We start from the raw sequence: 23,856 nt of genomic DNA on the forward strand, positions 1-23,856 counted from the left end.
CCGAAAACTTCCACGGAGCAGCTGCAGGCCGCGGCTGAGAGAGCTACTGCCGGATTCACCGAGGATGCCGGTGCTGGACGGTGGGCGCGAGACGCAGGAGGCCGGCGTGAGCATCCGGTGAGCGTCGTGGCTGCCTGGCGAAGGAGGCGTGGTGGAGCTCCGGCGGGTCTGCTCGTTCATCGGCTGGAGACGAAGACGGAGCCGGCGAATCTCCGTCAAGCTGAGTGGACGGTGAACCCGCCGAGGAAGAGAATGGACGGAGAGAGAAGCGTAACGGAGGGCGTACCCGTCGACGGGACTCTGAAATTTTCGTCGAGGTAGAGGCGATTTCGCCGGAGAAGAGGGAGAAGGGCGGCTGGAGACGTCACCCCTTCCTTCAAGAATTGGGGATTTAGTTTGGAAATTTGAATGTGAGAAGAGAGAAGTGACGATGGAAGGGAGTATATAAATTGGACTTTGAATTAATGTGTTTGGGTCTTAGTAATTGATTAAGAGGTTGGGCCAAGGAAATTAATTAGTTGTTAGGCCAGTGGGCCAATTAAGGATTGGAAGTTAATTGTTGGACCAAGCCCCACTGAGTAATTGGAGTAGTAGAATGCCTCGATTTAATTTAGCTTGGGCCATATGAGTTAAATGAGGTGATGAGATATTACCATTTAATTAGTGGACCCAGGAATTATTGTTTGAGCCGAGAACTCTTAATTGTTGGACTTGAAAAGTTATTTGTTGGATGGGATTAATTTAAGGAAATGAGTTGGAGCTCAATCAATTAATTCCTGAATAAATTACTAAGTTCCCGAAAATGGAAAATATCGACTTGGAGCTCGAAAGTTGATAAGTTAATTTCCAAATAATTTATTTAGATTCCGAGAAGAGGGAAAGTAGTAAAGTGGGGGATGCGAAATATCCGAAGGAAAAAAAAAAGATTAAAGAAAAGATTTTTCATGAATCCATATTTTATTAAATAAGTGCCCAAACATTTATTTTAGAGAAAATAGAATTTCTCCAAAGTTAGTAAAGATAATAAATAAACTCTGCACAGTAGTGAAGCCGAGGTAGGATTAAGAAAAATCCTATAAGACGAGACTGAGATATAGGTGCTATCCAATAGGATGCATGTGGGAGATTTAGGGATTACAAGAAGGAATACAGAAAGGAACTGAAATGAAAATTACAAATGAAACCCGAGGCGTGGAATCTGCGGAGGAATGGGTGATGAAACCCGAGGCGCAGTGCTCAATGCCGGTTGCCCAATGCATCATCTTGAACACCGCGAAACTCATACCTGCAGTTGATTGGATTCAGATGGTGGAAGTGTGGATGAGTGATGGTTTGGGGATTTAGGGTTTTACTTAAAACCCTGGCGGGATATTGGGGATTTCAGAAAAGGATTAATTGGGGCTGCCTTCGAAATGAGATATTTCGGAATATGGGGCTCAATTCGCTGATCTTTCGAATAGAGGGATTAAATTTGCTGACTTTCAGAATATGGGCTCGAGGTATGTGAATTTTTCGGAATATGAATTTTTTACTTTTTTATATTTATTTTCTTCTTTTTTCTTATTTTTCATTCCATGCTAACTTTTCAGATTATGAATTTTTTACTTTTTTTATATTTATTCTCTTCTTTTTTCTTATTTTTCATTCCTAAATAATTATAATTAATCAAACTACCCTCTAATCTAATTTATCAAAAATTCAAGCTTCTTCACTCCAAACTAGATTTCCACCCCAAAAATTCAATCGGAATTCTCACATCACAAATTATTTTCCTTTTCAAATTTCTGAAAAATAAGTCACTTTGGAAGTTTTATAATATATTAATATTACATTGATAATTAATTATGTATCATTCTTCTGAATCCCAATCCATGTTTCCAATATCTGATCAATTATTACACGCGTTAATTCAGATGAAGACTGAAAGAACAATGAACCACTCACCCATTGCTGCTTGTAAAACCATATATAAATATGCATAGAAAATCAACAAAGACACGCACACCTTTAAAAAGAATTAAAAAAAATTGGAAAAATTAAGAATAAATTATTTAGCCATTACAGCATTTCTGTTTCTCCAAATAATCTGCATTTGTTGTTCATCCCTGCTTCGACTAACTCGTGAATTGTGATAGACAGTGGAGCGCATAAAATTTTGATAAATTAGGTTAGAGGGTAGTTTGGTCAATTATAATTATTTAGGAATGAAAAATAAGAAAAAAGAAGAGAACAAATATAAAAAAGTAAAAAATTCTTATTATGAAAAATTCGCATGTCCCAAGCCCATATTCTGAAAGGTCAACGAATTTAATCCCTCATTTCGAAAGGTCAGCGAATTGAGCCCCATATTCCGAAATCTCCTCCTTCCGAAATGGAGTAAGTCTTCAATCCAAACGATAATGTCAACTTCTAATTTTATAAGGTCGATTTTGCCTCAATAATTTTAGACTTTAATTGAAATTTCGAGTTTTAAATGTTTCAAGTAGGGTGAATTGTTTTCAAACTATTCCCCTCCCCCCCCCTCCCAATTGACACTATTTTTTTCTTTTGTCGTTCCTCGTTAATTAACATCCTTACTTTTATTATTTTGAATAGTGGACTCTAAAATTCCACAATGAATAAAATGGTGGACTCTTGCCTCATTAATCTTATGTAAGTTGTGATCAACAATGAATAAAATGGGTGGAAAAAGTTTATCGAACGGGAGCCTTAGGTTTATAACTTGACTTTATTCATTCTAAAAATAAGATGATAATGCTTTCAACTCTAACTTTGACTTTGTTTTCTCTTAATTCTTTTGATTTTGGTTAATAGTCATTTATATAATGAAAGTTATTTAAATCCGTACAAAACACATTCTTGAGGTGATGCGCAATATGACGCATTTTACTAAACTATATTCTTTTTTTTTTCTTTCCTTGTTCTGGTAAAACATTGCTTTGAGCAACACCATCAATAAGCCGAGTTATAAATATTCAGAGTCATGGTCAGAGTCATATAGAAAGGTTGCTACCAAAATTAATTTTATTATATAGTACATTGAGAAACTACGTTGAATACTTTCATCCTTCTAATTGAGTTTCTTATTCACTCATGCATGGAAGATGACCGTAGCCTCTCACCATACACTCGCATGATTCTTTTCTTTCGATTTCACATGAATATTTTCAGCTAGTAGTTGGTTAAGACTATGCCTCCGTCGCTAGCTAGCTTTTGACCGCAACGTCTCCCGCAGAGGCCTCCATCCTCTTCTTCATGCTTCATCTTTTGAGAATGAATAGGTTGTCGAGGGAATTAAAGGTTTAATTTTAGATTATATATAGGGTGAGAATGTGTACGTGTATGCCCATTTATACATATAATTGAATGGTGATATAAATGTATTTAATCCGTTTCAAATACTCATACTTTTCATATTCCCATTTGTAATTATGATTGAAAAATGACATTAGAGCATCCGCAATGGTCGGCTAGCGACCAGCTAGCCGATTCGTCGCGCTGGCCGATGAACCATTACAATCGGAGCGCATCGGCGCGATCGCTCGTCGCTGGCCGAAGCGCTGGCCGATCGGCTAGCCGCCATTGTGGAGGCCCGATCGGCCTCGCCGATCGCTAAATCGCTGGCCGAGCCCGATCGGCGATTTTTTTTTTTTTTTTTTTAAATCATATATAAACGCGATTTTCGTTTCATTTTCATTTGCACCACTTGTTTTAACGAGTTTTCTCTCTCTCTAACTTTCTGTTCAAGAGCATCATCGAGTGATGGATCACAACAACGAGTCCGAGTCCCAGTGGACGAGCGGCTCTCAGAGACTCCCACGCGTACCCGTGGGGTCCCGGATGGGGGCGAATGGGCCCGGGATTTAACATCCCTTGGAATCGGATGATGGGGATGATGGCTAGTGCGCCGGGGGGCGATGGGGGGAACCAGGGGGTATGCCCAGGGGTATGCCGTGGGGATGTCGGGGCGGCGGGCGAAGGAGCGGCGGAAGCGCCGCGCCGGGTGGGGGGTATGCCCGGATGCACGCGACGAGATGATGCTGCGGCGGAGATGATGGGGATGATGTGGCGGGGGGGGATGCGGGGGGGGATGCTTTGCACGGCATGTATCCGGGATGCCGGGGGGTGCAGGGGTCACCGGGAGGGACGCGGTATATCGGCCCTCGCTTGATTTTTTTTGACGGCTTCGTCTCACACGTCGACCCGGTGGAGACGCAGTTCTCTGGCGATGACCTTCGTCTGTTATCATTGCATGATATGGGGATCGATCTCGGGGTCGATGATACTCCCGTTCGGAGCGACGCCAGCCGCGCCGAGGAAGAAGACGAGGGGGAAGGGGAAGGGCAAGGCGGTCGGCGAGTCATCGCAGCCCACTGCCACCGGCCGAAGGAAGTGGACGGAGGATGAGTACGCCGGGGTGGCCAAGGGGTGGTTGGAGGTGTGCGACGATCCACTGGTTGCGAACAACCGGCGGGTCGTCAACATGTGGGCGAAGATCGGTCTTGCTGCCTATAAGAGGCCTTGCCCGCACGGGAAGAACTTCAACAACGAGGAGGTCCGGAAGGGGTGGGAGCGCACCGGGGCCGCGATGGGCCGTTTTGCGACCAGCGGGTATGCCGCAACGCCCTCCGTCGGCTCAAGTGGGCGGGCCCGGGACGACGCCGGAGGATAGCGCAGGTCGGTTCCCCTTGGAGGGGGAAGTATAAGGAGTTCACCTTATGGGAGTGCTTCTTGTTGCTGAAGGACTCAGGGAGAAGTTCCGGGCGGGGTGCGACGGTTGGGTGGCCGAAGAAACGGCGACTTAACTATAGCGGCGACTACTGGCGGCAGCAGCGGCGGATCCCACGACCTCCCCGGATGCGAGGAGTTTCCATCCCCTCCCCTTCATTTACTTGGTTGCCCCCGCCCGGTTGGACACGAAGCGGGCGCAGCGGGCTGCGAGGGGCGGATCCCCCCTATCGCCCCGCGAGGTCCAGTCCTCCGCCCTCCCAGCCGCCCCACTCGAGTACACTCTCCATTCGCGTAACCAAACGCGGGCTCAGATGTTACAGGTCTTCCGAGAGTGGAAGAACGCCACGCGACCCCACGGAGAAGAGGATTCTTTTCGAGATGCTCGAGAGCATGCGTGCTGATTTAGAGATCGCGAGGTCACGGCTGGGGGGTTCCGACGTGGGCTCAGATACCACGGGTGGCGCGGCGGCGCGGCGGCGGCGACGAGGAGGGCGACGGCGACGGCGATGAGGAGTAGAGAGTGGCGGGGCTCGGGTGTTGAAGCCCTTTTTTTTTTAAAAAATCATGTACTTTTTTTTAAAATCTTTGTACTTTTTTTTTAATGGAATGGATTATTTTTCCCGTATATGTGTCGTAAATTTAATTCCGTATATCGCAATTTTAATTCCAGTAAATGTAGTATATTTTGAATTGTTTTTATTGCGGCTGGCCTATGGGCTGGCCTAAATCTGGCCGTGGCAGGTGGTTTTTTTAGTGTTGCTGACGTGGCAGAGGAGAGAATGGCTGACCTATGGCTGGCCTATTAACCATTGCGGATGCTCTTAGTGGAGTATAACCGTAAATTTACTCAATAGATAACTTTTCAAATGCTGAGCAAAATAATTTTCAGTTATAATCAATAGATAACTTTCTAATTAAATGGCACTAGTGGAGTATAACCGTTAATTTACTCAAAATTCAGATAATAAAAATTGGAACAGTCGTTCAAAAGATCCATAACTAATTAATATTCAAAATTTTGCCCAAATTTTGTAATAATTTAAAATGATGGGCAAAACTCGTTTTTTATACATGTATAGATAGATAAATAATATTAAAAAACGCTACCAATAATTATCTACCAATAGATAACTTTCTAATTAAATGACATTAGTGGAGTATAACCGTTAATTTACTCAAAATTCAGATAATGAAAACTGGAACGGCCGTTCAAAAGATCCATAACTAATTAATATTCAAAATTTTGCCCAAAGTTTATAATAATTCAAAATGGTGATCAAAATTCGTTTTTTTATATATGTATAGATAAATAATGAAACAGAGATGCATATTGGGTACATTGTATCTATCTATACATATATAAAAGGGGAGTTTTGAGGTATTTATGAAATTATAATTTAAGATTAAAAATATAATTTAGATATTATTATGTAGACATTTAAGAATAAAAACTAATATAGACGTTGGTTTCCCATGCTTTAAATCATTTTACACCTTTCATTGAATATCATAAATACTGGACTGAATCAAGATTAAAAACTACAACACCCAATTTATAGAAAAAAGTCGGAATATTTATATCTGTACATCTATAAGAGGAGAAAAAATTCTCTAGTTTAGGAATGTGATGTGGTATGTCCCACCAATACTATTTTGCCAAATGGAATTATATGGTATACATGGTCAAATGATAATAATAGCATAATATAATGTTTTAAGGTCATTTTTACCATTCCCATATATTGATTATATACAACCACAATTTATGCAAGCTCCATCTTTTTTACTTTTAGTAAAGTAAATACGTATGTTTTATAGTTATTAGATTATATCATTGTTTAAGTTTTATATTCATTATTTTATAATTATTTTTTATAGTTAAGTAGTTATAATAGACTACATAATTATGTCCATTAAAGTTTTATATTCTTAATTTATAGTTGATGTTAAACAATATAGTCTCATTTTAATTAGGTAAAGTAAGATTATAATCCTTAATTGAATACAGTAATATAATAGTATTTTAATTTCTTGAAATTCATATTGAATTTTATACTACAACATGTTTTGTCCATTGTATAAAATCCATCAGATCATCTTATTATTATTAGCTATCTTAATTCTTAATTAATATTTTAACATAACACATAAAAAAAGAACATTAAAATAGTAAATCTATTGTGTGCAATGTTAACAGATTTTAAATCATGTATACATCAATAAAAAAGAAAAATAATTCCATTAAGTAAATAAATTGAATTTATATATATACATATCTCAATATAAAAGAAAATCAATCTAAACTAATAAATTGGTGATGCAATATGATAATACCATTCATTTTAGTATACACGGTAAAATAAAAATGCATATTATTTGGGATAGTTTCCATTAATAAATGAGAATGCATATTATTTGGGATAGTTTCCACAATAAATGAGAATGCATTTTTCTTTTCAAAATTTTTATGTTTCCAGCTAGAAGTAGAGGCCTGTATATTTCCATTTGGCAAAATAATATTGGTGGGGCATACCACATCATATTGCCACATGCTATATCTAGACTAGGGAATTTTTTCTCCTATAAGAAGGGGTTCATTATAATTATTTCATTTATATAATAATTATAAATCCAATTCCAAATTCCATGGTGACACTTTAATGATACAAATTTAATTCACAAAGTTTCAATCACAAATTTCATAATATAAATGCAGTCCACGTCGCTATAACACAATACATTTGATCAAATTTGAAAATTCCACGTTCATTAAATACACCGTTTAAAACCGTTTTTAAAATTGAAAAGTCTTGAGTTACATATACAAGTAATTCATGGTGATTGCATTTTAAATACTATAATTACAAAAAATATTAATTTCCCTCATTATTGTGCATTTATATGCACATAAATCATTCCATATATTTACATTGCAATTTGAAAGTCACACACAGCAAGCGACAGTTTCATGTACAATGAAACCACGGTCTTACCAAAGTGAGTCTTTGAAATCAGGGAGCAAAAAACTTTAATCGAATTTCAGCATGACTTTTCATTTTGTGCCTGAAACTGATTATAGGAAATGACTATAGAAATCATGTAGACACGCACAGTGGCACAAACACATCATTCCCATCAGGAAATTAGGCGCTGAGAGTTTTAGTTTTTTGGTTGTTGGTAGAAAGTTATTGAACAATGTGGCGTTTTTAATGTATTGATTGATTTATTTAAATTTCCATATTTTGCAGGGCCTAGAGATAAAGAATGAAATCCGTTGGAAATCTAATTGTAGAGGTTCTTGGGGAAATGAAGCTGATTGATTAATTCATTTCATTTTAATTGATTATTTTAATTATTTATTTGTTTAAAGTTATTGGATTTATCAAATAGTTTACTCATTTAACCATTTATTAACTAAACGTACTTGATTCATTTAAGTTTTTATGTTCTTCCCAATTTTATTAAATTATTTTCCCCCCAAAATAAAATAAGTGATCAACAAAGTGAAATCGAACCTGGACGGAGGGAGAATTTTATTGATGTTTGGCTCATTTTGTTGGTCATGATGAGTATATTTTAAAATTAAGGGTTTAGAATTTAGGTTTCAAGGTTTGAGTTTTTACTGTATAGGGTCTCTATATTGCAATGAAATGAAACTCGACTGGAAAGTGTCTCACCAGTGCAATCTTAAATTATAGCTTTTGATAAACAATATCTTAAATCTCATTAGGAGAAGTAAACAAAGAGATCTTAATATATATTTATTATTAAATACATTTATAATTTTAGATTCATATATAGTACTATAATGTTTCGTACTATTTCTTATATATATTTATTAATTTGATATAACTATAATGAGCCGTGCATAGCACGGTTGTAATTAGTTCGAGAATAATACGACACATCGGTCCTTGTCAAGAAAACATTCTACAGGTCATTACCACACAAAGTAAATGCTCGTCCCTAAACTATTTCATTAGTAAGTTGGAGGTTCCTTGCCAATTCCTTTCGAGGAACAAAACACACAGATCCATAGACACCGTTACGTATTTTCAATCTCCTGGTTAATTTCATCGACGTGATCTCTAAGAATTTTCCACTGCAAGAAGGGATGAATAACAAACACGTCTTAAGACAGGGAAAGCATGGAGCAAGTGCATATGAGTGAGTTACAACTGAAACATACCTGGTCCAAAAATACACTGTAGTAGTTTCTTATCAACAATGTATAAGTTTTACATTACTAATCACAATAGGCATCCAGCGGATCACAAACAATGCTACAACCTTTTTAAGAAAAATTTCCGAACTAAAGAAGCAAAGTCTAAAGCATCACCACAGTGATAACATGTACTTACACGACCTACAGATAAAAATAGTGGAAATATTCATAGGAAGATTTCATGCGCTCCACTACTCCACTAAACCAACTACATAGCAGTTATAATTTATGAGTTATGATTATGAAGTCTTTATTTCTCTCACGAAACCTTTTACAAATCTTCCTACTACAGTTGACACAACTCGAACTAATAATATTCAATTTTTCACGATCTATGACTCTTGATACAATAACGTACAATTGTTTGTGGCTAGAACCAAGTTTCTTCAAAAATAACCAAACATAAACAAGTGACTAACTTTGACTTTGATTAATTGTCGTTGCCTGCGACATAACAAATTTGATGGTAGTGTGAAATTCCCTCCCATTGGTGAATTAGGCCTTTCTCCTTATAATATTTTGACATGGTACCATTAACAAATTCCCTCCCATGACCGAAGGACTTTGATGGTAGTGTGAAATTGAGTTTGGATCATTTGAAAAAACAGGATAAATTTTTCAACTACCTCAGATTTATGTTTCAAGAAATATATCCAAGTCATTCATGTGCAGTCATCAATAAAGGTCACAAAATATCTAAAACCATTCCCTCCGATAACAGGTGCAGGACCCCACACATCAGCATGAATCAAATCAACATAGATTGCATACGGGTATTAGAAGGTTTAAACGATTGTCTGTGGCTCTTGGCCAAAACACATGTCTCACACGACAAAAACTTGACTCAACTTATTTTTAACACAAGTATACCCGCAAGTGTACGGGGCTAATGTAGCAAATAGTAAGCAAAGAGTATCATATCCACAGAGACATTGAGTGTCAATCTAATTACCACGAACCAACCTCAACTACTATCTAGATGAATCGGAATTTTGGTTTTTCTGAATCTATTTAAAAGCAAGGTAAAAACAATTAAAAATAACTAGAGAACTAAAAGCAAATAAGAAAACGGATGTAGATCAAGGATGAGAAGGTAGAATCCTACGCGATCGATAACAACTATCCTATGCTCAACTAACTTCCTAGCTATGCCAACAAAGGGTCTCATGGGTTATTAAGCTATCACTAAGGTAAAACTATATCTTTTCTCAAAGCATATAATTTGTAGATTGCTACCTAGAACCGAAGTCTCCTTCCTAGAACTAAGGCAACAACTCCTAATAGCTCCTAAGATACTTAGCTTCATTCAAAGGCTCAAATCTCTCGATTATATTGGCAAAGATGTCAATTTCTTCTCTTTCAAATTAAACTACTCACTTCTCAGTTCTTGTAGTAAAATCCACATGCATTTATAAGGTGATCAGTCAAATAAACGTATAAGCACAGAAGAAATCAAAATAACCACATGAGCCAAGGCATAGAAAAAGGAAATCAATTAAACATAAGAATCATTGTATCTCCCCCGTAGAACTCTACGAAGGATTTAGCTACTCATGTTCAACACAAAAGTCAAAGAAATATTCAAAGAAATATTCAAAAACATTGTTTAAACAAGAATAAAACTAAAAGTAGAAACTCCTAGAATTGGATTGGGCGGATTGGAGGCCTCGTCTTCAATCTTGCGATGAATACTCGTCCTCTGCTCGTTCTTCTCTTCTTCCTAGGTGAAAAAGTGGTATTTTTGGGGTAGGAGGCGTGTAAGTTGTGTTTGGAGGCGTTTCCTAGGCATATATATACCTAGGGTTAACTTTGGGCCCGAAATAAGCTGTCCGACGAAGCTGGCGGGTCGCCAGGTTGGGTGTGCGTCGAAGCTGGCGAGTCGCCAGCTGCTTACGGCGTTTTTTTCGTGTTTTGCTGGCGGGTCGCCAGGTTCGAATACGGAATAAAGGAGCATATCACAATACAAATTCCATCAAGTTAAGCCGTCGAATGCACTTTTACTAAGGTAGGGTAATATTTGGCTAAAGCGACTAATTCCCAAAAAGATGTGAAATTCCAAGACATTACACAATCCACTTTCAACTTCAACCATTCACCAAAACACTTCTCTACAATAACTAGAGTTTGTCTGATTTCTTCTTAACTTGCAAAGATCTTGAATTATTCTCTATATACTATGTATATATATATATTTTTTCTTTCTTTCTTTTTTCTTTCTTCTTTCTTTTCTTTTCTTTTCTCTTTTTTTTTTTAATTTCTAAGTACAACCAATTTCCAACTTGATAAGCTAAACACGACCAATTTTTTTCAACAACTAAACTCTCCAAACTCTTCTTTTCATAGCTCAACAATTCTAAAGTCTAGGATTCCCAACCCACTTGATTAGCTTGACAAAAGAAAAGGCAATAGGCTCAAACTTAGCTATCAAGGGTATTATTATAATAAGGCTAGTGTTTAGGTAAAAATAAGGCTAACAACAATGGCCTAACATCTTCCCCTATCTCTAAGGTTACTATGTAGACTCAAGAAGACAAGGAGCAAGTTCTAGAAACACATACACAATTGATGATAAATCACACATGAAAGAATTAAAAGCTCAAGTCTCACTGGGCAAATAGCATGAATCAAGGCAAACAAGCAATTCGTTACTTATGCATCATATTACTCAAACTCTCAAGTCAATGGTCAAGTGATAGCTCAAAGTGGAAGGTTCTTTTATCATAGACGACTAGTCTTCATCCAAATTACTACCAATTTTTTCAATTCAATTTCAAAACCCAACCAATCAAAGCAAGCATTCAAGGAGTTCTAACAAAATAATTCTATCCTAAAACAAAATAAAGCAACAAAAGCAATAAGATACGTACCTCGTTAGTGTCCCTATCCACCATATCATCCCCCCAAACTTATTCAAAGCTAAGCAAAGAATAAGTTTGAAAAGTTGGTGGAGAAGGGAGACTTACATGGTAAGCAAGCAACAAAAAAAAACACACCAAAAACAAAATGAAACGATAAAATTAAAAGTTACCTACTAGGGGTTACCTCCCCTACAGTGCCTTTGGTTATCGTCGTTGGCTCGACGTCCTCCATGAGCTGCATCATGTCACGCCATAAATGGTGGTGTTGGATTTTCTATCAATCTTGGAAGCATATGACCTAGCCAATCTCTTCTTCCATCAAGTAGTTTTCAAAGCTCCATCACAAATTTTGGTTTCCACTTTGGGTGAATTTTAAGCTTTTGTTTTCTTCTCCTTCACTTTAGGATTTGATGCAGTCTCTTCTTTAGAAATTGATCCACCACATGAACCAAACATCCACCGCGGCAATGAAAAATCCCCCAATGTGGACTCAATTGCTTGTGTCTTTTGGACCTCTACAACATGCACCGCTTTGCACTCCATCTTCATAATAAGTTCCTCGTCTTCACGAGTCTTCATAGCATTATAGATAGACAAAATGTGTCGTTTGTTGCCCATACGAAGAGTGAGCTCTCCCTTTGCTATATCTATTAATGCTTTTCCCGTTGCTAGGAATGGGCGCCCTAGGATAAGCGGCACATTCATGTCTTCCTCCATATCCAACACTACAAAATCGACGGGAAATATGAAGTCATGTACCTTCACCAGAACATCCTCAACAATTCCTTTATGATAGGTGATTGATCTATCTGCCATCTGCAGTGTGATTGTAGTCGGCTTGAGAGTGCCGATCTTCATCTTTCTGAAAAATGATAATGGCATCAAATTTATGCTCGCCCCCAGATCACACAGTGCCTTTGTCTGTCTGTCATTTCCAATAACGCATGAGATATTGAAACTCCCAGGATCTTTAAGCTTGGCAGGTAGCTTCTTTTGAATTATCGCACTACAATTTTCAGATATGTTCACCATCTCATAATCAATCCACTTCTTCTTCTTGGAGAGCACATCTTTTAGGAACTTTGCATACGTAGGCATCTCTTGCAGAGCTTCCACCAATGGTATATTAATGTTCACCTTCCTAAAATTATCGAGAAATTTGGAGAATTGCTCATCCAACTTCTTCTCCTTCACCTCAAATGGGAAGGGCACTCTAACTGTCGTAGGAATGGAAGGAGGAGGCAACTTTTCTGGCATTGCGTCTTTCTTGGTCTGAATGTCCACCTTATTCTTTCCCTTGGAATTCTCTTCTGCTCTGACATCTTCCTCTGGAGTACTCTTATTTTCCTCTACAGGCATGGAAGGTCCTTCATAGCTTTTACCACCTCTCAAGTGTATGGCCTTGCAGTCTTTGGGATTGTTTATGGTCTGTGCTGGAAATTGCCCTGGCTGATGTTGGACACCTACAGCTTGAGAAATTTGACTAATCTGAGTATCAATGCTCTTCATATGCACATTCAAGCTTTGCATGTCGTTTTCAACCTTCCCCAACCTTTGACTGGTGCTCTCCATGTACTTGTCAGTTTTCTCCATGTACTTGGTAGTCTGATTCATGAATGCTGCCAAGATATCTTCAGTAGTAGGCTTTTTCTGTTGTTCTACCAACCCATTAGACACTATGAATCCTGGCGGTGGTTGCAGAACATTGTTAGGATTCCCATAGGAGAGATTGGGATGCACCTTGTTACCATAATTGTTGTAGTTACCACCACCTTGGTTGGAGCGATAGTTGTTGAAGTTCCTATTATTTCCTCCTTGGTGCACATAGTTCACATCTTCAACTCCTCCCTGCAGTTCTGGTCCAGGCTGTCTCATCTCCATGATTCCAGACCCTTCCACTGTAATTAACTCCCCATTTGCAGTTCGGATATAGGTTTTAGTAATTTCACCAAAATTAATAAAATCAGATCGTTCCGGAGTCATGGTATCAGTGGCTCCGCAGTAAAAAAATCCAACCCTTTTTTCTAGCACTATCAATATTTTGCACACTAAATGCAGCGGAAATATTCAATAATGGTGCAAAACGATTATGGGTCTTAATTTGGTCAATATCTGGGGTCATTTCGAAATTAACGGTTCTCGGATGGTATTTCTCATAACTGTTCACAAAATGGGGTCTCAAATGTAATTTAGGCATAATCTGGGGTCCAAAACAAAAATTCAGAGTTTGATTAGGGTTTGACAATTTGTCAAGCCCTTTACCTCCCAAATATCCGCCGCCTCCTCCCCATCTGTGCGATTCTGTCTCGCCGTCCTTTTCTACAAAATTCCCGACGCGTACGCTGCCGACTCCGCCGCCGCCGCCGCTTCCGGTGCCGGCTTCTTGATTCGGAGGGTTGTGCGGTAGATTTCCCCCTCCGGTTCCACCTTCGCAGCCGGGAACCGAGTCTGTTGTTCGGTTATGCCGACTCCGGCGAACTTCGCCTGGGCTCGAGCTCTCTGCCTTTCGTCCCACCATTCTGGGTATCCTACTCGGAGAAAACAACTTTCCTTTGTGTGTTTGTTCTTGCCGCAGTGAGAACACCACAATTTGCTCTTGTCCGACTTCCCTCCGGCTTGGTGAGCGGAGGCTCCGGCAGGTGGAGGACGCTGCGGTCCGTTTCGGTTGGGTCTGTCTCTCTGTGCTCCGAATCCATATCCGATCTCCCTCGATGATGTATCGGTGCTTCCTACGCCAGTGGCATCTCCGATTGGTGAAGAGGATGTCGGTGACATGATATTGCATCGAGTCGTCTCCTTCTTCACCAACGCGTAGGCCTCTTCGACTGAGGGGTACGGCTCGAGTTTGAGGATATCTCGCCGGATTGCATTATACTCCGGGTTTAATCCAGTGAGGAATTTGAAAAGCCTCTTCTCGCTTGTGAAATCTCTGAACTGTTTGACCCCCTTATCGCAGCACGTCACTGGTTGTTTTTGGCTTCTGTCGACATTGATCCATAATCCATGGATTCGACGGTAATATGTCTCAAGGTCTAAGTTCCCCTGTCTGATATATAACACTTTGTCTTCCAGGTCGTAGATATGGAATGAATCCGCCTTGCTTTTGAACGTGATTCGAAGGTTGTCCCACAGAGCTTTGGACGTTTGGTGGTGAGCAAAATCGGCAATAATATCATGTTCGATATTGTCGATTATCCACGAGAAAACCACGAGATCGATTTCCTCCCAATCTCTATATCCCTTGCTGTTTGGTTCTGGTGGCTCATCGACTATGTGGGAGTATCCTCTCCTTCCTCCTATCGCGACTTTCATAAGTCAGGTTCTACGTTAACAAACTAATGCGATGTGGTTAGTCAGTGGAGGTTGAACTAATAAAAGTACAACTAATAAAAGTACCTTTATCCCATATAAATAAGCTGAATTTCCTTTTTCGTCCGTCCTACTAAAATATGCCATAAATTAAAATTTGATATATGGTGTACTAGTACTCATTGAGTTTAGTTTTTACGGTTTTAAAAGATTATGTTGAACCCCAATCGATAAATAATCGCATGTTCATAACTTATTTATTTAATATTTTTCTATTTATCTTTATAGAATATTAGAGTTCTTAACTCAAATAGCGGAGTAATTACACTTTACATACGAAATGTTTCACCAATGTTTCAATTGAATACAAAATGTTTTAAGTTAACAAATACAACAAATCTATGTGACCAAATTTTGTACAACCAAAAACTATTTTATTTGAAAAAAATAGGTTTATTTATGCATTTAATTAAAGTGTATGGATGTATATATAGTACATGGAAAGTGTATAATATTGTGGTCATATATTTATGATTTTTATATAATTATTTTTATTTTTTTGAACCATAAATGTAATTAGTGCATACTTTAATTCAAATTTTAAAAAAATAGAAAGAAAATTCAAATATAAAATAAAAAAATGAGGTTAAAGGCTAATAAGTCTTTTTATCTTATCCGCTTACTATATTTGTGATTTTAATATATAATTAATGCATCAAATTATTAATATTACCTTATTTTGGTTGTACAAAATTTGGTTTTGATTAGTGTTGCAAATTATTACCTTCCGTTTAAAAATCACTAACATCATTATTTTTTCTTGTTTTTCATCCTTTCGACTCTAAAATTAGCTACAAATATTAGCCGAAAGTTAAATGTGAATTCATTGTTTAATAACATGCCCATATGGCAATGCATAAGATATTATTCAGAGAAATAATATCATGTTTTTTAGGGCACAATTTTAGAGAAAAATAAGAAAAAGTAATAGTGTTAGTGATTTTTAGATGGAATTAGGGGTGGCAAAATGGGTTGCGGGTAATGGGTAATTCCCATTTCGACCCGCTACTCGCCGGGTATTGGATATCCGCTACCCGATGATAACGGGAAACGGGCGGGATCGGATAGGGTGTTTTAGAATTTTGCGGGTAGCGGGTATACCCACTACCCGCTTGGGTATACCCGTTAGTCCCGATAATACCCGTTATTATGAGTATTAGCCATTTTCCACCTTTTAATATTCCCTTTGTTCCATATTAATAGAGGTGTTTCAAATAGTTAAAGTAGAGAAAAAAAAGTAAATAGTTAAATAATAGTAATAGCTATATACGCATTCATTTTGAAAAATTGAAAATAAATAGTTAGAACGGAGGAAAAATAAAGTAAGAGAGATAATAGTGCAGAGAAGAGTATTTATATTATTATATTTCCAAAATGAGTGAAGAAAATGAAATGTCTCTATCTATTAAGACGGAATAGTGGGAATACATTATATAATCTAAGAGTTCTTTTAAAACATTTTTATATTCCAACAAACTTACGATTAAAAACTCGATATTAATAAAGTAAATTAGGGAGTATTGACGGTTATTATGGTTTTGAAATTTTTTATTAGGATTCTGGGTCGAGTACGGGTACTCGCAATGTCGGGTATGGGAAACCCGTCACGGGTATTGGGTAATCCCAGTATGTCGCGGGGCGGGTATTGGGACAACAAATTTGGGTACCCGACTTGTCGGGTGCGGGTACCCGCGGGCAACCCGTTTCGCCACCCCTAGATGGAATGTACTAATTCGTAACACTAATCAAACTTTTTGTATGATATTTGTTAACTTAAAACATTTTGTACTCAATTAAAACATTGGTGAAACATTTTATAGTCAATTGAAATATTGGTGAAATATTTTGCATGTAGATTGTAATTACCCCTCAAATAGCTGTAACATGCAACAATTAAAATTGAATATAAGATATATGAAATAGCACTCATTAAGTTTACAGTTTTGATTTTGAGAATTTCATAATTTCAATATTATTCTTTATTTTCCCAAATTTTATAGTTTCTTTTAATTCTTAATTTTTGGAACGTTAATTTTTGGATAATATTCTTAACTCATCTATTTTAATATTTTAAAGATATATAATTAATATTTTTTTAGAAAATATAATTTTTATTATATTACTATAATATTATAAATTATAATTTAATAAAATAAAGATAATATGAAAAAAAGTCTCATATTAAAATTAGACTCTAAACGGTATCAATAAACTAATAATTAGAATATGTTAGTATTTTAATTTATAGATAAAATTGAATTTTATAATATATTTCAATTTATAAACTTAATAATTTCTATAGAGTATGTCAAAAACCAAAACACACGAACAACAAATAATAATTTTTAACTATTTGAATCTACAAGTTCAAATATTACTGATTTACTAATTGTCAATTGGTTTTAAGATGGAATCGCGAGAGGTAGAATCCTGATGACGAGGCCCGGGAAAACATCGTCGGGGTCGTGAATATGCGGGTTCCTCTCAACTATGTAAGGATCGGAGCACTTGTCGCTGATGGTGTGCAGGGTTTCGCCTTCTCCAACAACGTATATCTCGTCGCACGGCTTCTCCACCTGCCACCCTCTCGCCGCCGCTTCAGAGCTTGTCGACAACGCCGTCGTTAGGAGGATCAGAGCTACCACGCCAAGCCAAGAGGCGTCCCACGCTTTTGTGCATTTGGAGGGAACGACTGCCATTTAATTGTGTGAAGAAGAAGAAGAAAATGATTTTGATCAACTTCAAATTAGGATATTGGTGTGTGGCATTATATAGATAATAATAATATGTATGGTCCACCTAAGCACTTTGGTAGGGGACAATTTCATTATTTTATCAACTTGATTTAATGATAATTGTGTGTGTGGGATGCTAGGAAAAGTAGTTATTCAAATTAAGACAAAGTCAGAAGTATGAATAGTCAGTTGTAAGATATTTTTAAAGTAATATTTTGGGGCAGATTAATTATTGGTAACAATTATTGCAAGTAGAGTAATAAGATGTGAACCATCGATTACAAGACTCAAATCCAAACCAGTGAATTAAGAGTCAGTTTTGGTTCAAAATTGTTGATTTTTTGACAAATTTTTTTGTCGGCTTTTATTTGTTGCAAGTCTTTTTAATCCTATTTTGGGTCAAAATTGGCGCTAACCGAAACTATGAATCAAAACTGGACACATATAACTTAATCAATGGTCCGATTTGAACCAAACATGCCTTATATGAAATTAATAGTGAATTAATTTGGAGCAAGTTTGGTTTGTTTAATTTGGTCAACTAATTAAGAAGCAATTAAAATTAGATTAACTTTTATTCCTTAAAACTTGCAATTTGTATATAAATCCTAATTTTTTTGGATATTTGCCAACTGATCATAGGCATGTTGTTTCCGGTACAAATAAAGGGAATTTTTTGGGGGGGAGATAGGAGTATTTTATTGATTTTCTAATACCATAATTAATAAATAGTTGTACCTTTTTACCAACATCATGAATCTATGATGACACATCCTTTATTTAATCATTACTATTGAATACTTTTAGTTTATGTATAGTTGACCAGGAGTAACTACTAAGATGGAACAAATGTTAATGATTAAATAGGCCACGTAATTTATCATACCATAATTGATAAACGTGTACGTCTCTTTTTCTCCTTTGCATATAATTAAGTATGTTAATAACATATCTAATAGAATGGTTAATATCTGATGTCAATGATCGAGTTTGATTCAATTATAATGGCCTAAATTTCCACCTTAATATGTGTCATTTTCGAGCTTGTACAATCCATTTTGTGTTTTTCAAATTAATTATTCCAAAGTAGAAATAATGTATGGACCATAAGAGTGTGAGATGGGCATTAGACTATGGTTGTTGACGTGCCAAGAAAAAGTCTTTTTGAGAGTGGAACACGCTTTCCATATGAATTTGACAATTCCCATATGATATCAGTAGAAGGGTGTTCGGGTATTCAAGATTAACATATCCCGACATTGAATTGATTTGAGATTACCCGAGATTTATTTTATCACATGAGAAAAAAGTTAAAACTCATACGTCAAGATTAATTATAAAACCGAACACTATCAGAATGATTCAATCTCATCAAACCGAACTCCACTAAATGCACGACAGCACGAGTAGTAAAAGGTACATGTTGATATGCAAAAGGTACAGCCGTGAAGGCAGGGTAGGTAGGAGCTGTATAGGAACCATTTCTGAAATTGCCAGACATCAAAACGAAATGTGATAGTTTATCAGAAAGAGAGCTTTTTCATATATGCACAAATCCAGTAGTATACACTGAAAAATGAGCTCCAGCATAAAGCAACTGTAATATCTGTAAGCAAGAACTAACAAATTCAACTAGCTAGTTTGAAAGCATCAATGAAGAGACCATAAGTGAAACCCATTTTGAAGTTGTTGAGGAGGGCGACGGGGAAGGTGATCTTGGGTCTGCTATAGTAGAACCTGGTTACATACTCGGTGATGAGTACACACAGCACCGCGGCTATAACATCATTGACGCCTAAAGCTCCAAACGACAGGGAGATGGTTTGGGCGACGTAGAAGCCACCCAAGAGAGAGATACCACCAAAGAGTGCCCTTCTTGACGGGCTTCTGAAATAGTTGCGTGAAACATCTGGTATGATTCGTATAATGTCAACCAGTCGTCGAGGCCCTTCATTTTCCTGCACTGCAACTACTCTGAAGGAACTTGAACTAAATCTCGTTCCCCACTTTACATTCCGATTGCTTGATTTAGCAATCAACCCGTATTCAAGGAGGCCGGTGCAAGTCAAAGATGCACCATTTGCCATCTGCAACAATTGCTAGTGAATATCAACAAATAGTTGTCTCTCGTCTATGAAACAAATCAAAGAAATTCATAAAGCAGCACCATTTGCCATCTGTAGCAATCCCTAACGAATATCAACTGATAATTGTCTCCTCTAAGAAAGAAATCAAAGACATTTATAAAGCAGGACCACTTTCCATTTGCAACAATTAATTGCTAGTGAATATCAACAAATAATTGTCTCCTCTAGGAAAGAAATCGATGATATTTATAAAAAGCAGAACCATTGTCCATCTGCAGCAATGGCTAATGAATAGTATCAACAATAAGTGTGTCCTCTACGAAAGAAATCGAAGATATTCATAAAGCAGAACCATTTTCCATCTGCAGCAATCCCTAATGAATACCAACAGATAATTGTATCCTCTACGAAAGAAATCAAAGATATTCATAAAGCAGAACCATTTACAACGTGCAACAATTGCTAATGAATATCAACAGATAATTGTCTCCTCTATGACAGAAACCAATGATATTCATATCACTGCCAATTTGTTCACCAAAAACCTTCTTTCCAAAACACTTCAAAAGAAAAGAGTGCATCTTTTATTGCACAAGAATAAACTACGATGAACTTCGAACCAAAAGGAAATGGAAAAGGCAGAAATTTATAATTTCTCTTTCTTCAAAGATCAATAAGAACAAGCAGTATATCAAATCATGCCACAATACATGGGAAATTTGATCGAAAAAATAGACAATTCAGAGCCCATTCACAGTAATTACTAAAACTTGTACATATCTAGATAAATTTATACATAAAGTAACTGAAAATTTAGTAAGAACAAGAGCAGCAGCTGCAGTGTATCAAATCATGCCATATTTCGAAAATTTAGAGAATTCAGAGCTCATTTCTTAACATCGATACTAATACTTTCACGTATCCAGAGAAATTGAAGCATCAAAACTCCAACAAGCATAGAATCAATGAGTTCCATAAGAATTACTAACACAGAAATCATATCTGACACAGAAAGAGGTGGAAAGAGGTTGATAAAAACATCAATGAAATAAGGAATAGAGGTAAGAAACGCACCGTGTAAACTTGTGCGGTGAATTGAAAAGGCAAAAAATGGTGGTCAAAGGGATTTCGAATTTTCGCTCTGATAATAAGAAATTTTGGGGGTAATCCGTTTCATTGGATCCGACCCTGACCCGCTCGTTCTGTAAAGGTAGTGGATCGGGTTGTGGGCGCTCTACCAAACAATTTTTTTGTATTTTTCATCTAAAATCTTCTAATTCTTTATAATAATTGTCCTTGTGTCCCCTTCATAATTTTTTAAGAGTATTTTAGTAATTTTGTGTTTAAGAGTATAAATTTTTATATTGTAATTGGGTCAATTTTAGAATAAAAAATTGTTACACGCTGAAGCTTCAATCCTATGTATAATTCATTTTATTATCTTTGTCATAAGATTATTAAGAAATTATAATAAAATTGGGATTTTTAGAGATTTTTAAATACTAGTAGTATGTTAATTAGGAAAACTTTATTTGATTTTATAAGAAATTCATGCAAGATTATACGGTTAGCACGATCAACAATTATTGAAACATAATGAAATTCAACCGTGTGCAATAATAGAAAATTAGAAAGAAGTAATAAAAGTAGTTTTATTCCTCAAAATAAAAACCATCTTTGTTGGTTACATGTAAGTTCCAAGTTTTATTGCAAAGGAGTCCAAAGTTTGATTGAAGTTCCAAGCTCAGTTTGCTGCATGAGAATAAATAAAAAGTATTAATTAGAAGCACATAAATTGCCGGAAAAACTATTAATTAGAAAAGTTAGATCAACATACAGCAAGAGAAGGGAGGGAGGTTGCATTGGGCGGGGATACGAGAGGCAATGCGGAGGGTGCTGCACAAGCAGTCGCGACTGACGCTCTGAAGAGCGCCACAACAGTCGGAGCTAGGGTTCCCGGTCGAGCCAGGCACCACGAACGGTGTACACACGTTCAGACTCGACAGCGATGACGAGCACGTGTCCTGTGCCCAGGTGCTTCCTCCCATTATCACTACAATCACCAATACCACACACATAAACACACACTTCATAGCTATTTATGTATATATGTATGTAGATGAAATGGAGTTGTATTTTGAATTTGTAGCTATTTTCAATGTATGTGTATTTATAGGGATATAGAGGCTATACACTTACGTTGCTTATGATTTTGTTTGCATGACCAACCTAATTATATGTCATCACATCTTGTGCCTAAAAAAATTGAGATATAGTATATGTGTACTAAATTGTTGATTACAAATTAAGGAAAAGGGTGAAACGATCACAGTTAAAAAAATTTAAAGTTTTGAACCGCCAATAATCGCATACATTCACATTAATTCTGACCTGTCAATAAGTCTATCATTTTTTGCAACTAAGAGCATCCACAATGGCAATAGACCAGTCATAGGCCAGCCACTCTCTCTCCCTGCCACGTCATTTAGCACTAAAAATCTACCTGCCACATCATCATTTTAATCAAATAGGCTAGCCTAAGGCCAGCCACAGGCTAACCGCAATAAAAATAATTCAAAAACAACTACATTTACGGAATTAAACTTACGATAAATTACAGAATTAAATTTACGAGACATATACGGAAAAATTCATTCATTTCATTTTTAAAAAAAAAGGTACATAGATAAAAAAAAAGGTACATAGATAAAAAAAAAAGTACATAATAATAAAAAAAAAACGGGCTTCCACACACGAGCCCCGCCTCTCTCTACTCCTCATCGCCGCCGCCGCCGTCCTCGCCGCTGCCACCCGGGACCTCCACATCGGTGACATCTGAGCCCCCCACGCGGCATCCAAATCGACCTGCATGCTCTCGAGCATCAAGTGAAGAAACATCTTCTCCGTGGGGTTAGTGGCGGCCCTCCAATCTTGGAAGACCGTGTACATCTGCTCCCGCGCTTTTTGACGCGAGAAGGTGTACGCGGGTGGGGGGCTGCCGACTGGACCTCCTGGGGTGATAGGGCCCCCGGGCGTGCCCGCCATCAACCCCATCAACTGTTGCCAAGGGTTGTTGTACCTTTGGCCCATCTACCCGTCCATCCCGCCCATCTACCCCCATCCAGACCCCACGGGTACCGTGGGATTCTGAGATCCTCTTATCGCCGGACTGGACTCGTTGTTGTTGTCCATCGCTTGATGTTGCTCTTGTATAGAAATTTAGAGAGAGAGAAAACTCGTTAATACAAGTGGTGTAAATGAATATGAAACTAAAATCGCGTATATATAGTGTTTCAAAAAATTTCAATAAATAAAAAATTGCGTTGGTCGATCGCGAGCCTGCAATGGCGGCCAGCGCATCGGCGAGCACTCGCAAATCGGCGTGCGCTCGCCTATTTTCTCGCCGAAAAGGCGCTGGCTGATTCCAATGGTTCAGCTAGCCGACCGACTAGCGACGCGAATCAGCTAGCCGGTGCGCTAACCGCCATTGTGGATGCTCTAATTCACAACTAATTAAGAATAATTTCAATTTGTAAATTACTACCAACCTAAGAACCCTTACATAACTAAGAGTCATTTCGAGTTGTAAACAACAGACCGTAAACATTCATTCGTGACCAAATTTTTTTCAAATTATGAATGATAGTCTAAAAACTCTCGTTCACAACAAAATCAACTGATAGGAGCATCTCCAAGGGGAAAGGTAAATGGAGAGGTGAACTAATATAATTACCATATTTACCTTTTCTTCATGGAAAATTATTCTCCAAGGGGAGAGATATTTGAGAAGGTATTATACCTTTTCCATTTTGAGGAGGTATCTTTACCTCTCCATATTTACCTTCTTTTCA

General features: G+C 37.5%; 3 protein-coding genes across 4 annotated transcripts; all 3 read right to left on the reverse strand.

The window, feature by feature from the left end:
- Positions 1-12,186: 12,186 nt before the first annotated feature.
- LOC125209825 lies at positions 12,187-13,695 on the reverse strand. Its single transcript, XM_048109404.1, has one exon. The coding sequence runs from the start codon at positions 13,693-13,695 to the stop codon at positions 12,187-12,189; it is 1,509 nt and encodes a 502-aa protein (XP_047965361.1).
- Positions 13,696-19,437: 5,742 nt separating this feature from the next.
- On the reverse strand, positions 19,438-21,221 carry LOC125211923 (uncharacterized protein ycf20). Of its 2 annotated transcripts, none has more exons than XM_048111885.1 (2): positions 21,080-21,221; positions 19,438-20,005 (listed from the first exon to the last, which is right to left on the reverse strand). In XM_048111885.1, exon 2 carries the CDS (start codon positions 20,003-20,005, stop codon positions 19,547-19,549), a length of 459 nt encoding a protein of 152 aa, XP_047967842.1. In that variant the 5' UTR covers positions 21,080-21,221; the 3' UTR covers positions 19,438-19,546. The 2 variants fall into 2 exon arrangements, with proteins under 2 accessions (XP_047967842.1, XP_047967843.1); XM_048111886.1 differs by lacking the exon at positions 21,080-21,221 and adding an exon at positions 20,995-21,049.
- Positions 21,222-21,643: 422 nt separating this feature from the next.
- On the reverse strand, positions 21,644-22,135 carry LOC125210907 (stamen-specific protein FIL1-like). The gene is made up of 2 exons (XM_048110539.1): positions 21,843-22,135; positions 21,644-21,757 (listed from the first exon to the last, which is right to left on the reverse strand). Exons 1-2 carry the CDS (start codon positions 22,096-22,098, stop codon positions 21,750-21,752), a joined length of 264 nt encoding a protein of 87 aa, XP_047966496.1. The 5' UTR covers positions 22,099-22,135; the 3' UTR covers positions 21,644-21,749.
- Between the last annotated feature and the right edge of the window lie 1,721 nt (positions 22,136-23,856).

This window comes from Salvia hispanica, chromosome 3 (assembly GCF_023119035.1).
Source record: "Salvia hispanica cultivar TCC Black 2014 chromosome 3, UniMelb_Shisp_WGS_1.0, whole genome shotgun sequence".
NCBI classification, from domain to species: Eukaryota; Viridiplantae; Streptophyta; class Magnoliopsida; order Lamiales; family Lamiaceae; genus Salvia; species Salvia hispanica.